Source organism: Bos javanicus, chromosome 25 (genome assembly GCF_032452875.1).
Source record: "Bos javanicus breed banteng chromosome 25, ARS-OSU_banteng_1.0, whole genome shotgun sequence".
In the NCBI taxonomy this organism is placed as follows: domain Eukaryota; kingdom Metazoa; phylum Chordata; class Mammalia; order Artiodactyla; family Bovidae; genus Bos; species Bos javanicus.
The window spans coordinates 14,152,708-14,167,838 of record NC_083892.1 but is presented as its reverse complement, the minus strand read 5'-3'; the positions used below and the strand labels follow the sequence as shown (position 1 = coordinate 14,167,838).

Genomic DNA, 15,131 nt, shown 5'->3' with positions numbered 1-15,131 from the left:
ATAGAAACAGGCAATACTCCAAACCAGGGGTTGGCGAACTACAGCCCAAGTACCAAACCTGGCCCATGGCCTGTTTTTATAAATAAAGTTCTATTGGCACACAGCCAAGATCAGACCTGCCCATCAGTGTAACAACTCATATAATGTAAAACCCCACCAGAACTATTCGATCAGTTCCTTCCATTTCATAGTCAAAATAGTAAGATTAAAAAGAGGTCCCAGGTTTAATTTAAAAGCAGGTTGTTGTCAAGCCTTTGCTGGAGGAGCGGTGAATGTTGAGTGTGAGGGGAGGGTATTCGCCAGCAGCAAAGCTCCATACCTTTGGGAAATCTCAGGCATCGTGCTGGGCTCTTAAGGAGGAGGCTGCCAGAGGAAGCATACTAGGAGAAGGCAGGGATAGAGACGAGCCTTTCCCGGTAGGTCATGGCTGAGGCCTACTGTGCTCAGGGCCCTTTAAAGTTCTGATTTGTCGGTTCCTTTATTGGTGTTTGTGGATTCCCATTATGGTAGCCACTCATGTTTCCTCTCTGACTTGAGAAGATCCAGGGCAGTGGGGGAAGAAGTCTGGGGCCCTTAGTTCATAACTAAAGCAGAAGCACCTGACTGGTGGGGTGGTCCTTGACAGGTGGACTACAATGCCAGCGCCTGGCTGACCAAGAACATGGACCCGCTGAATGACAATGTGACTTCCCTCCTCAACGCCTCTTCTGACAAGTTTATGGCCGACCTGTGGAAGGACGGTAAGGCCCTGTTTGCTGGAGCAGGAGGACTGAACTCCCTCCAGCCCTTCCCAGCTGCCCCTATTCCCACACCTGCTCCCAGGAGGGACGGGGCACCAATTCCTGAGCCCCTCAACCCAGTACCTGGACCCCATGGAGAAGGTCCTGAGTCAGGGCTCAGATGCTGATGGAGGAAATGTCTTAGGAGGTATGTTGGGTCAGAGCGCCCCCTTGTGGAGTTAGAGAGACTTAACTGCACTCTCATCTCTGCCATGTACCAGCTGTGTGACCTCAGACAAGTCACTTGACTTCCTTAAGCTCCACTGTCCTCTTTGGTGAAAGTGAAAGTCACTTAGTCATTTCAGACTCTTTGTGACCCCATGGACTGTAGCCTGCCAGGCTCCTCTGTCCATGGAGTTCTCCAGGCCATAATATTGGAGTGGGTAGCCATTCCCTTCTCCGGGGGATCTTCCCAACCCAGAGATTGAACCCAGGTCTCCTAAATTGCGGGAGGATTCTTCACCCTCTGAGCCACCAGGGAAGCCCAAGAATACTGAAGTGGGTAGCCTATCCCTTCTCCAGCAGATCTTCCCAACCCAGGAATTGAACTGGGGTCTTCTGCATTGTAGGTGGCTTCTTTACCAGTTGAGTTAATCTCCCATCTTCCCTAAGATTACTGTGAGGGTGAAATCAAATCAGTGGGGCCAAGTTTGAGCATGGATCAAGATCTCTGGAACGCTTGTTAAAGCTCATGATCACTGGACCCCATCACCGGAGGGTCTGATTCAGCAGGTCTGGACGGAGCCTGAAAATCCGTATTTCTAACAAGTTCCTAGGTGGCGCTGATGCTGCTGGTCTGGGGACCACACTTTTTTCCCCTTAAGAACCAGAGAACAGATAATCCAAGTGAAGTCTAACACCTGCTGGGCCCACAGTAGGGACTTGGTACACATTGGCCCGTGATGACTATTAGGTGGTGGGCTGGGCCCACAGTAGGGACTTGGTACACATTGGCCCTGTGATGACTGTTAGGTGGTGGGCTTTGCTGCTTTTGCCCCTGGGCCTCAGCGCTTACAGCAGATTTCACTCTTGACACAGAACCTGTGGGTCCAGGGCTTACAGGACTAGCTGTCCTTGCTTTAGGGACAGGGGTCAGTTCTGCCGACATTTACTGAGTGCCAAGGCCCTTGGAATGGGGTAACAGCATCTCAGCCCAGGTTATATATCACCTGGGACTCACGATAAACTCTGAAACTCCTTCCTTCAAGGAGCCCACAGTCTTATAGGTGAGGTAGACAAGCAAAGACATTATTCAGTTCAGTTCAGTTCAGTCGCTCAGTCGTGTCCGACTCTTTGCGACCCCATGAATCGCAGCACGCCAGGCCTCCCTGTCCATCACCAACTCCAGGAGTTCACTCAGACTCAGTCCATCGAGTCAGTGATGCCATCCAGGCATCTCATCCTCTGTCGTCCCCTTCTCCTCCTGCCCCCAATCCCTCCCAGCATCAGAGTCTTTTCCAATGAGTCAACTCTTCGCATGAGGTGGCCAAAGTACTGGAGTTTCAGCTTTAGCATCATTCCTTCCAAAGAAATCCCAGGGCTGATCTCCTTTAGAATGGACTGATTGGATCTCCTTGCAGACATTATTACATGGAGCCTACCCGAGCACATGGAGCAGAAGTGCTGGGTCTAATGTCAGTGGGGTTGACCTCCACACCACCACCAACCAGCTGGATACAGTCAACTGTGTGTGTGTGTGTTAGTCGCTCAGTTGTATCCAACTCTTTGTGACCCCATGGACTGTAGCCCACCAGGCTCCTCTGTCCACGGGATGCTCCAGGCAAGAACACTGGAGTGGGTTGCCATCTCCTCCCCCAAGGGATCCCTGTTTTATCTTTCTAAGCTCACCTTACCACTCAAAATATTGTATACTTGCACGCTTGATCATTATCTGCCTCCTTCTGTTGGAATAACCATAGAATATGAGCTGGGGTCGAGGGGGTACACAGCGTCTGGATTTTGTTCATGTCTGTATGCCCAGGGCCTGGCACACAGAAGGCTCTCAATAAATATTTGTTGGTGGATGAAGGATTGAAGGCATGCAGGGAGGTAAGCCCTTTGCAGACCTTATTCAATTATTCCTGCCCTAGGAGGTAGATGCTGTTATTACCTCCACTTCCCTGGTGTCTCAGCTGGTAAAGAATCTGCCCGCAATGCGGGAGACCTGGGTTCAATCCCTGGGTTGGGAAGATCCCCTGCAGAAGGAAACGGCTACCCACTCCAGCATTCTGGCCTGGAGAATTCCATGAACTCTTTGCATCCATGGAGTCTCAAAGAGTCAGACACAACTGAGTGACTTTCACTTTCACAGAAGGAGAAACTGAGGCACAAAATGGCACCAGGGCAAGGCGGTGGCAAGAGCAGGATTTACCCCCAAGTCTCTGTAACAGTGTCAGAGAGAATGTGTTATTTTTGTCATTCGGGAGTTCTCAGGGTCTCAGCAATACGTAATACTTGGAAAGCAACCCCCGACACCTCCCTTTACCTATCACTAGAGGGAAGGTGGTGGGGGTGGAGGAAAGAACCCCATCAGAATGAGCAGGAGACCTGGGGTCTCCATGCTCCGGGTGGCCCCCTGGCCTGCTGTGGGGGTGCAGAGCCCCTGGTGGGCTGACGCCACCCTTCATGTGCCCACAGTGGACCGCATCGTGGGGCTGGACCAGATGGCCAAGATGACGGAGAGCTCGCTGCCCAGCGCCTCCAAGACCAAGAAGGGCATGTTCCGCACGGTGGGGCAGCTGTACAAGGAGCAGCTGGGGAAGCTGATGACCACACTGCGGAACACCACACCCAACTTCGTGCGCTGCATCATCCCCAACCATGAGAAGAGGGTGAGGCCGCCGCCCGCCTCCTCGGGACGTCCTCAGGGTCTGCAGGGAAAGGGGATGCAGGCTGGGCTACAGGGGCAGGAGGAAAGCCAGACCCCCCACCCTGAGGGCTCCATCTGACGCAAGTGGGAGGCACTCCTTTCTCATCCAAGAGGGAGAAGAAGGCAAGAGAGGAAGGGAGAATGCTCCCGGGGACTTTGAGCCCCGGAGTGGCTGCACATGGTATCAGATCACTCGTTCACTAATATTTACTGTAATATTTACAGTGAACATTATTCAGCTAATATTTGCTGAGCTCCCCCTGTGCCAGGTGCTGGGGATTCGGAGCTGGATAGACTGTAGTCCTTGCTGGCAGGTGTCATAATCTAGGCCAGGGGTGCTTAGCTGGGGGGCAATTGTGTGCCCTCCCTTCCCCCACTGGGGAGATTTGGCCATGTCTGAAGGCAGTGGTAACCCACTCCACTGGAAAATCCTACTCTTGCCTGGAAAATCCCATGGACGGAGAAGCCTGGTGGGCTGCAATCCATGGGGTCGCTAAGAGTCGAACACAACTGAGCGACTTCACTTTCACTTTTCCCTTTCATGCATTGGAGAAGGAAATGGCAACCCACTCCAGTGTTCTTGCCTGGAGAATCCCAGAGACGGGGGAGCCTGGTGGGCTGCCATCTATGGGGTCGCACAGAGTCAGACACAACTGAAGCGACTTAGCAGCAGCAGCAGCAGCAGCAGAAGACATTTTTAACTGAAAGGGGGGCTATAATTGGCATCCAGTGCACAGAAGCCAGGGATGCTGCTAAACATCCCGTAGCACACAGAGCCACTCCCCCTGCAACCACAGAGAATTATCCAGCCCAAGACGTCCGTAGTGCTGAGTTGTGGGAGATGGGGACACACCAGCTGAGGAGGTCATGTGGTAAATTACGAGAATACCAAAGAGCCAGGGGTCCCACTCAAAACTCAGGGCTCAGAGAAAGCTTCTTAAAGGATGTGAACTCGGTGACTCGGAGGGCAGGGTCGGGAGGGCATCCTAGGCAGAGGGAACAGAATAAGCAAAGACGTGGAGGTGAGAAATGAAGGGTCTGGGTGAAGAAACTCCAGGTGGGTCGTTCCGTATTGACGTGTGATGGTGTGAGGCAGGGATGGGGGAGATGAGGCCGGAATGCTGGGCGGGGCTTAGATTGTGGCGTTCCTGGGGTTAACAGGGCTTGGCACTCCTTCTGTAACATGTTATCAGGGGGCGTGTCACGATCAGATTTGCATTTTAGAAACCAATTGAGGCAATGGGAGAGACAGGACGGGGTGGGAAGACAGTATAAGGCTACTGTGCTCATTGGGGCAGGAGAAGAGGGTGGCGAGTGGATGGCAGTGGTGAGAGAAGTGGGTGGATGGGGAGATGTTTGGGAGGTCGGAGCCACAGAACTGGCGATGGGCAGGAAGCGAGGGAGGGGGAGGTGACAGGGAGGAAGCCTCAGGTGATGCTGGTGCCAACAAGAATGAGAGACGGCACCAGACCCTCAGCTGAGCTCTCACCTGGTGCCCCCAGTGATCCTCCCCATGGCCTGGCGAGGTGGGGCACTGGGCCTGAGATTCGGGGCTTGCTGCTCCCTGAGGCCCCGGCAGCCCACCGCCCTTTGCATCTTTGCAGTCGGGCAAGCTGGACGCCTTCCTGGTTCTAGAGCAGCTGCGGTGCAACGGGGTCTTGGAAGGCATCCGAATCTGCCGCCAGGGCTTCCCCAACAGGATCGTCTTCCAGGAGTTCCGCCAACGGTGAGCCTGCCAGGCTGGTGAGGGTGGGGTGGGGGAGCGGGTGCGGGGAGCAGGCTCAGAGGAGGGACAGACTGATGACAACGCAGATGCACTTGGTCGTGACTCCTGCCCTGTGTCTCAAGGTACGAGATCCTGGCCGCCAACGCCATTCCCAAAGGCTTCATGGACGGGAAGCAGGCCTGCATCCTGATGGTGAGCCTGGTCCCCAGCCCCTCCCCAGAAATCCACCTGCAGACCTCTGGGACCCTCCTTAAACACACTTAACCCCCTGCCAAGTGGCAGAGCCGAGAACAGGAACTCTCCCCTCCTACCTTCCGCAGATCAAAGCCCTGGAACTCGACCCCAACTTGTACAGGATCGGGCAGAGCAAAATCTTCTTCCGAACCGGGGTCCTGGCCCACCTGGAAGAGGAGCGAGACCTAAAGATCACCGACGTCATCATGGCCTTCCAGGCGATGTGTCGCGGCTACCTGGCCAGAAAGTAAAGACCTGCATGCTGTCGCCTCCCTGCAAACACAGACCAGAAGCACAGAATTTCAGGCAGTTTTCTGGCCTCATGTCCTGATCCCTGATTCTAGAGCAGAGGCCATCTGCTCGAAGATGTCACTGATTGAATGGCTGCCTTTTCTTGAGGGGAAGGAAATGCTACCACTTTAAAAATATGTGCTAGTTACAAGGACAGGGCAGGAAGGGCTTAAGACCACGGGCTGTGGAGAGTTAGACATGGGTTCTATTCTGGCTTCCCTGCTTATTTGGTGAAGAACCTTGGGAAAGTTACTTTACCTCTCTGAGCCTTAGGAAAATGAGTATAATCACTCCTGCCTCGTAAACTTGTTTTAATGAGAGGGAGTCAATGAAATACTGCGTATAAACAGTTGAGAACAAAGCTGGTTATCATTTAAGAAGTGTGAGAATATGATAAAGTACCTGAGGAAGGTGTACTGGTATCTATACCCCCATGTCCAAATGGGATTCATAAGGCATGGTCTTGCCCTGGTGCTCCCTCTGTTTTGGGAAACCGGGGCCTGGGTGAGGGCTAGGGTTCCTCCATGAAACTCACACCCCAAACAGGACTGCAGGGGCTGATGGAGTTGCCCTAGTCCAGGGCATGTGTCATCAGGAGGTACAGACCACATACTCATCTGATCGTGTCAAGCTGATTCATTGCCAGGTAGACTCAGGATGGTCAAGGCCAGATCTGGGGAGTGCTTGGTCCTGGGACAGACCTAACCTGTTAAGTGTCATAACTAAATTCTCTGTTGTCACCACTCCCACTTGCAGACTGACTGGGGAGATTTTCTTCTTCAAGTGCACCCACGTCCAAGATGGCAGCCGCAATGGCAGCCACTCAGAGACAAGAGGATGGTGTTCATTAATAGCCCTTAAATAGGAGGGGTGCTGGTTCTGTGTCAGGCCTGGGAGTTTAAAACACACCCGAGGAAACGATAGGTTTTTCAGACTCTCAGCTTTGGGGAAGATGTGGTACAGATGAGGGTGTTGGATGCTCCTCAGGCATGGTGTAGCATGGGTTGATTTCCTAGGAACCGGGACCACAGATCTGAATTCAGGAAATTTTGTGAGCCTCGGGTCTTCCTTGCCCACTGAGAAAGGCTGTGGCCTCCAGATGATATATACTTGTACTGATGCTCAGAGCTTGCTGGAGAATCTGGGCTAGAGAGAATGGGGGGATGTCCTTGTGCAAGTCTCAAAATCACAAGCCACACAGACGTGTCCTGCTCTCAGGATGCTGCGGGGCTGGATGCTGTGACAGTGCAGTGGGGTGTGTGTTGGGCCGAGCAGGTCTTCTCACGCCTCCACTTCCCTCTCCCCAGGGCCTTTGCCAAGAGGCAGCAGCAGCTGACGGCCATGAAGGTGATTCAGAGGAACTGCGCCGCCTATCTCAAGCTGCGGAACTGGCAGTGGTGGCGGCTCTTCACCAAAGTGAGTGCATCCTCATCCCAAGCCCCCTTCCACCCACCTCTCCCAAGTCCTGGGTCTTCCCTGGGACGCTGCCCACGTGGGACTGGAGGTGGTGGATAGCAGGCTTGCAACTGAGAGCTCAAAACCAAACCTTCCCCATTGGCGATTCTCTGGGCTTGAGAAGAGCCCCCTCTTTGGCATGTGGGTTACAGCCGTGACCTTAACCCGGACCCAGAGCACTTCCATCACCACAATGCTATGCTAATGCTAAGTCGCTTCAGTCGTGTCCAACTCTCTGCGACCCCATAGATGGCAGCCCACCAGGCTCCGCCATCCCTGGGATTCTCCAGGCAAGAATACTGGAGTGGGTTGCCATTTCCTTCTCCAATGCATGAAAGAGAAAAGTGAAAGTGAAGTCGCTCAGTCGTGTCCGACTCTTAGCGACCCCATGGACTGCAGCCTACCAGGCTCCTCTGTCCATGGATTTTCCAGGCAAGAGTACTGGAGTGGGGTGCCATTGCCTTCTCCGTCCATCACCACAAGGATCCCTCCTATTGCCCATTTATAGCTCTGCCCACTTCCCTCCACAGTCCCGGCAAGCACAAATGTGTTCCCTATTTCTGTACTTTTGTCATCTCAAGAATATTATGTTAACAGGGTCCCGTAGTTATGTCACTGGGGCTTCCCTGATAGCTCAGTTGGCAAAGAATCTGCCTGCAATGCGGGAGACCCTGGTTCAATTCCTGAGTGGGGAAGACCTGCTGGAGAAGGGATAGGCTACCCACTCCAGTTGTTGGGCTTCCCTTGTGGCTCAGTTGGTAAAGAATCCGCCTGCAATGCAGGAGAGCTGAGTTCAATCCCTGGGTTGGGAAGATCCCCTGGAGAAGGGAATGGCTACCCACTCCAGTATTCTGGCCTGGAGAATTCCATGGACTGTATAATCCATGCGGTCGCAGAGTCGGACACCACTCAGCGACTTTCACTTTGTCACAAAGCATCATCCAGCGTGTTGTGTGTATGCACTGTTTGTTTCTCTGGGTACAGCTTGGTCTTGCAGCATCACTGGCTGTTACGAGTCTGTTGGGCAAAGGCTTGCTCTGTGGGGACGGACACAGCTTCCTCTTAGGTGCCCTTGAGTCTGTTGATGGGCACAAAGCTTTTCCACTGAGTGACTATGTGTTGAATGGCCACTGTGCACCAGGCGCGTGTGGAGGGCTGGGGATACCCTGGCTTCATGAATATTCTAGGTGAGTGGAGGAGTAGGTGATAGGTAATCGCAGGAAATGATGCCCATGGCAGACTGGGGTCAGTGCAGGAAGGAAACTGCAGTGTATCAAACACGGATTCCTCTAGTGCCGGGTGGGGCTTGAACACAAGGAGTTAGGAGTCAGCCTGCTGAAGAGCAGTGAGGGGAAGCTGCTTTTTGGAAATGTTCATTCCCATCAACCCAACTTCTGGAAGCTCCTAAGAAAACCACCTGCAATAAAGAAAATAAAAAATGAAGGGCATTCATTTACAAGAGCAAAATTTCAATGCCCAGCCCTGGCAGACTGACTCATAACAGCTCATCCATCAATGGGATACTTTTCAATCGCTAAAAATGTTGATATTTAAAAATCAAGTTGTAACACTGACGTGACCGCAGGGGTGACAATTATCCTGTCGTTTTTAGTAATAAAAGCGGCACGTAGGGAATTCCCTGATGGTCCAGTGGTTAGGACTCCATGCTTTCGCTGCAGAGGGCCTGGGTTCATCTCTGGTCCGCAAACTAAGGTCCCTCAAGCCTCATGGCATGGCAAAAAAACTTTCTTAATTTAAAAAAAATTTTTTTTTAAGTACATGTAACGCTGGGCAGTGTGGTCTCGGTGTATTTTTTTAGTGTGCAGGACAAAGGGCTAGAAGGAGATGCTGATAGGGCCAGTAACGGGAGGCAGGATGTGGGGGACTTTCCTCTCCTTTTCTCTTCGGAAGGAAACACAGCAGTTTGTCAGCAGCAGTTCTCACTCAGGATGGGACTAAATGGGGGGAGGCGAGACTTCTGTCACTTTGCACCTCTTCCTGTTGCTCTAGGATTTTTCAGTCTCGGCATATTGGTTGATATTGGCATATGTTGATATTTTGGGATGGGTAATTCTGTGTCACGGAGGCCGTCCTGAGAATTCTAGAATGTTGAGCAGCATCCCTGGCCTCTACGCACCAGATGCCAGTAGCATCCCCCTGCCCACCTAGTTGTGATAGCTAACACCGTCCCCAGAAACTGCCAAATATCCTGAGGGGCTGCAGCTGGAGTAAAATTGTCCCTGGCCGAGAACCATTGATTTACTTACTATGAGAGTGTATCCCTTGTGCCATGGAGACAACTGATGGGCTGACCCTCTGTGTGCAGGTGAAGCCCCTGCTGCAGGTGACTCGGCAGGAGGAGGAGATGCAAGCCAAGGAGGATGAGCTGCAGAAAACCAAGGAGCGGCAGCAGAAGGCCGAGAGCGAACTCAAGGAGCTGGAGCAGAAACACTCGCAGGTACTGGCCCGGGAGCCTGGCTGACGCTGCAGAGGGCAGGCCGCCTGCCCCCGTGGGGCTCACCACCTGTCTCCCCGCCCCCTGCCTGCAGCTGACGGAGGAGAAGAACCTGCTGCAGGAGCAGCTGCAGGCGGAGACAGAGCTGTACGCCGAGGCCGAGGAGATGCGGGTCCGGCTGGCAGCCAAGAAGCAGGAGCTGGAGGAGATCCTGCACGAGATGGAGGCCCGCCTGGAGGAGGAGGAAGACCGGAGCCAGCAGCTGCAGGCAGAACGGAAGAAGATGGCCCAGCAGATGCTGGTAAGGCGCTGCGGGGGCTGCCCTCGGTGGTGCCGAAACCCTTGACTCTCGCTGCAGACCTGTGAGGTGCATCTGATGATGTGTGTCCCCACTGGACTGAGATAGAGACTCAGGCTTGGAGAGGAGCAGCCCTCTGCCTACACAGGTCTCCTCGGGAGCCTGCTATGTCCTGTTGCCCTGCCTTCCATGCGCAAACACGTTTCTCCTAATAGCCACCCTGTGTGAGGGGTAATTGTATCAGTAAGCTACTGCTGCAGAACAAAAAGCTCCAAGACTCAGCAGCTTAGAAATAAGAAGCATTTAGGACTTCTCTGCTGGACCAGTAGTTAAGAATCTCCTGCCAGTGCAGGGGGACACGGGTTCGCTCCCTGGCCCAGGAAGATCCCACGTGTTGTGGGGCTTGTGTGCCACAACTACTGAGCCGCACTCCAGAGCCCGCGAGCTGTAATTGCCGAGCCCACATGCCAAAGCTGCTGAAGCCCACGTGCCTAGAGCCTGTGCTCTGCAGCAAGAGAACCCACCATGATGAGAAGCCCACACACCACAACCAGAGAAAGCTGGACCCAGCACACCCGAAAATAAATAAATTTAAAAATATATATTTTTTGGTAAATGAAATACTAAACATTTATCTCCCACAGTCATGACTCTGAGAGTGGCTTAGCTGAATGATTCTGGCTTAGAGCTTCTCATGAGATTGCAGTTGTGATGTCAGCCTGGGCTGCAGTCTTCTGAAGGCTTGACTGGGCCTTGAGGATCCCCTTCCAGGGGTGAGTGAGCCGTCACTCACGTGGCTGTAGGCAGGAGACCTCAGTTCCTTGTTCCGTGGGCTTCTCCACAGGGCTGCTCGGGTGTCCTCACAGTATGGCAGCTTGCTTTCCCTGGACAGAGCGAATGGAGGGAAAACAGGGGAGGAAGCTGCAATGCCTCCTATAGCCTAGTCTCTGACTTACACACGCCATCACTTCCTCTTGATTTTGTTAGAAGCAAGTCATTAAGCCCAGCTGACACTCAAGGGGAGAAGAATTACACTCCACCTGTTGAAGGGAAGAGTATCAAAGAATTTGTGGACATATTTTTAAAACCACCATGGTATCTATTCTCCCCACTTTACAGATGAGGAGACTGAGGCTCCACAAAGCAAAGTGGTTTACCCAAACCTTTTCTTTCTGATGAAAAGAGACTGCAGAGCACTGCAGGGAGCCATGAGGCCCAGCCTCTGTATCCATGCGTCCCCAGAGCTCCGGGAGAGTAGATTTTGGGTTAAACAAGGCTGTAATTCTTTTCCCTCCCCCACAAAGGACCTGGAGGAACAGCTGGAGGAAGAGGAAGCTGCCAGGCAGAAGCTACAACTTGAGAAGGTCACAGCTGAGGCCAAGATCAAGAAACTGGAGGATGATATTCTGGTCATGGATGATCAGAACAATAAACTGTCAAAAGTGAGTGGGTTTGGACGTTCCTGGTGGTCCAGTGGTTAGACTCCACTGCATGGGGGAGTGGGTTCAGTCCCTAGTCAGGGAACTAAGATCCCACATGCCCTGGAATGTGGCCAAAAATTAAAAAAAGTGAGTGGGGTTGAGTGTCTGGATTAAAATGACAGGCTCATCAGGACTATGGATACCTTCAGATACCTTCCCTTTTTTAGCCAGGTACAAGGAATTAAAGGCCAAACAAGCAGTTATCTCTGGCGCTGATGCGGCAGCCTTGTGGCCACTGTCAGGATGCAAGCATGCCATGGATGGGGTCCCTGGTGGTCCCAACAGTGCCAGGGCCACCGTGGAGCAAGCGTCAGGAACACCACAACCAATGCAACCCCCAAGTTGTGCAAGGGAGGGCGGGCAATGTGCCTGAGACCAGGGGGCCCCCCTCACATTCTCACCACCCACTTCCAGTTCCTAACAGAGGACCAGCTGTCCTGGGATTGAGGGGCTTCTGGGATGTGAGACTTTCAGCCCCCAAACCAGAAAAGTCCCAAGATGAGTCGGTCACCCTAGTCAGTATCCACTAAGCAGCCCCACTGTGAGTGGACTGCCTTTAGTCCTGGATGCCAGCTGGGCACTGACTGTGAGACAGGCTTGGTGTCAGGGGCAGGGCGTGCACGGTGCAGGAGAACCCAATCCTCGAAGGGCTTATGTTCTAGAGAGACAACAAGTAGATGATTGTACAAGCAACCACTAATTGCCATCATGATTGCTACCCTCTTCTAAGAGCAGAGCACTAGGGGATGGAGGTGGGGCATTCAGGGAAGGCTTCCTGGAGGAGGTGACATTTCAGTGGAAACCTGAAGAATGAGGAGCAGTTAGAGGGGGTGGAGGCACATCCCAGACAGATGGTCCCGCCTGTTTGCAAGGGCCCTGAGGCCTGTGGTAAGAAAGGAAAGAGGGCCCCTTGGCTGGGACATGAAGTTGAGGGGTGGAGGGGCCTGAGGTGGGGAGTGGCTAGTCTTTGGAAAGCATTATTGTTGAGGAACTTATTTTTCCCCCTTTAAAACTCTAGGTTGCATTTGGTTATAGTGTAGATTATCCTTTCAACTGTTTATCTGGAAGTTACTAACAGTGAAACATAGGCCCCAGAGAAAAGGAAAAAAACTAATGATATTTCTTTTTCTTTTCCCTCAAAAGGAGCGAAAACTCCTTGAAGAGAGGATTAGTGACTTAACAACAAATCTTGCAGAAGAGGAAGAAAAAGCCAAGAATCTTACCAAACTGAAAAACAAGCACGAATCTATGATTTCAGAACTGGAAGGTAAAATGGCTTCTGGCGAGGTTCTGAGGGGGATATTTTATTTTATTTTTTGTTAACACCAAAACCATTTTGTGTTGGGGTATAGCCACTTAACAATGTTGTGATAGTTTCAGGTTAACAGTGAAGGGGGTTATTTTAAAAGTAGGAAAATAAGACAGGACATTTGAGAATGGTGGATTACAGCAGGAAAGGGACAGTTCTACCTGGCTGCCTGCTCACCCTTAGGGAACACACACATTCATTCTAGAAGATGCTTGGCACCAGGGCTGACTTTCCTTCCACAAGAGCGTGGTGCGGGTGGGATGGTTCCTGTGTGTGTGTGTGTGTGAAGTGCCCGAGCAGGAAGGCTCGTCCTCCAGGGGTTTCTTGGGTAGTGTCCACCCCTGAAGGGCCCTGGCTTTTGCACAGTGCGGCTGAAGAAGGAGGAGAAGAGCCGGCAGGAGCTGGAGAAGCTCAAGAGGAAGCTGGATGGGGAGGCCAGCGACTTGCACGAGCAGATCGCAGAACTGCAGGCGCAGATCGCCGAGCTCAAGATGCAGCTGGCCAAGAAGGAGGAGGAGCTGCAGGCGGCCCTGGGCAGGTACAAGGCCGCCGCGGGCAGGTCCAGTGTGTGCGTGTGCCCCAGGGCCCCTGCCGGCCTGCAGGGGGGGGCGCCTGGCCCTCCTCCTCCTCCAGGCAGGCCTCCATCTCACGTGAAGTGGCCCCGCCCTGGCCGCCCAGGTGCCTTGCGGGAACCTCGCCTTTGGCCTTCTTCTCTCCCTACCAAGCTCATCCTCCCTACTGCCACTGTGCCCGCCTCTTGGGTGCCCATCCTTCGTCATCTGCACCCCAGCCCTGGATTTCTGGTTGCACAAAGAAGCCGTTCCATGGGCACCACAAACACCACGTGTCTGAGGCTGGGAGGCCCCTGCTGTCCCCGGCTGTCTCCCTCTGAGGCCCCTCTTTATGTGAACACCAGTCTCCTCCCGAGCTTTTGCCCCTTCTCTTCCCGCCCAGAGTACAGCAGACTCGGCCCGTTCCGTGTGGGGTGTCCCCCGCCCACTTTTCTGCACCCCCTTCTCCCAGCTCGGAGCTGGGGGTGCTCTAACAGCCTCCCCGGGGGCCTTAGAGCGGCGACTCACAGTTACTTACCTGCTCCCCGTGTGCTGAGCTCTGCTCGAGTGGTGTCTTTACCAACGCCTGGCCGGATGTGCTGCTGCACCTCCAGTCACTGAGGAGGAAGCTGGGCCAGGGGAGGTGAAGGAACCTGGGCCAGTCGCCTGGCTTTGGAGAGACGGGCTGGGAGTCGCTTTCTGGTTGGTCCCCTGGCCAGCTCTCTCTCAGCTGGTTTGTGCCAGGCGACAGTGCTAGGGTGATGGGCCACCTCGTGTCTTCCCTCCACGGGTCCCCTTCCATCCACTGTGGACGAAACTGGAAGCAGCCCCACCGTGGTCAGGAGGGAGCTCCCTTCCATTCTTTCAGATCAAGGCTCCCCCTCTCCCACCCTGACCAGATCAAGGCTCCCCACCTCCCACCCTGACCCGCAGTCACCGTCTCCCCTGGTGTTAACATCCCCACCCCCAACAAGCAGTGCCTGGCCAAGCACTTTGCAAATGGAAGGAAGAATCAACCAGTAGTTACTGGGGAAGAACACTTGCCTGACACTCAGAAAGCATCTGTTGGGCTCCTGCTGGGGACAAGGCACCATGCTGAGACAGTGCAAAGCACTCTCTGTCTCTGTGTCTCTGTCTGTTTCTGCCTCACTTTCACACACACACACACACACACACACACACACGTGCAGCACGACCTGTTTTCTTACATCAGCCCTCGGAAACTACAGCCTGCATGAACCTCCAAGCAGTCCAACATGGCAAGAAGGGGCCTTGTGTGTCTCGGGACCTGAATAGAACATGTTCTGATATCTGTGGAACCCAAATGACTGCTTCCAGAAAACCATTTTCGGCGACCTCGTGGGATGAACAGCAGGGGGCCTAGGGACCCCAGGGTCTTAGTTCCGGTGATCTGTCCCTGGCAGGCTGGACGACGAAATGGCTCAGAAGAACAATGCCCTGAAGAAGATCCGGGAGCTGGAAGGTCACATCTCAGACCTCCAGGAGGACCTGGACTCAGAACGGGCCGCGAGGAACAAGGCGGAGAAGCAGAAGCGGGACCTGGGGGAGGAGCTGGAGGCGCTGAAGACGGAGCTGGAAGACACGCTAGACAGCACAGCCACCCAGCAGGAGCTCAGGTGAGGAGCCCTCACCCGGCCGGCCGGCCACTCGGATGGGTCGGGA

The 15,131-nt window shown here is 53.5% G+C and overlaps 1 protein-coding gene across 3 annotated transcripts in view; it reads left to right on the top strand.

The window, feature by feature from the left end:
• MYH11 (myosin heavy chain 11) overlaps positions 1–15,131 on the top strand; it is a 127,914-nt gene that overhangs the window by 88,450 nt on the left and 24,333 nt on the right. For all 3 annotated transcript variants that reach the window (XM_061401201.1, XM_061401200.1, XM_061401203.1), the window contains 12 exons: positions 626–740; positions 3,417–3,610; positions 5,253–5,374; positions 5,497–5,566; positions 5,695–5,855; positions 7,207–7,315; positions 9,681–9,812; positions 9,904–10,110; positions 11,412–11,549; positions 12,732–12,855; positions 13,264–13,435; positions 14,873–15,085. In XM_061401201.1, the coding sequence (XP_061257185.1) occupies positions 626–740; positions 3,417–3,610; positions 5,253–5,374; positions 5,497–5,566; positions 5,695–5,855; positions 7,207–7,315; positions 9,681–9,812; positions 9,904–10,110; positions 11,412–11,549; positions 12,732–12,855; positions 13,264–13,435; positions 14,873–15,085 (1,757 nt within the window). The remainder of the gene's footprint in view (positions 1–625; positions 741–3,416; positions 3,611–5,252; positions 5,375–5,496; positions 5,567–5,694; positions 5,856–7,206; positions 7,316–9,680; positions 9,813–9,903; positions 10,111–11,411; positions 11,550–12,731; positions 12,856–13,263; positions 13,436–14,872; positions 15,086–15,131) is intronic.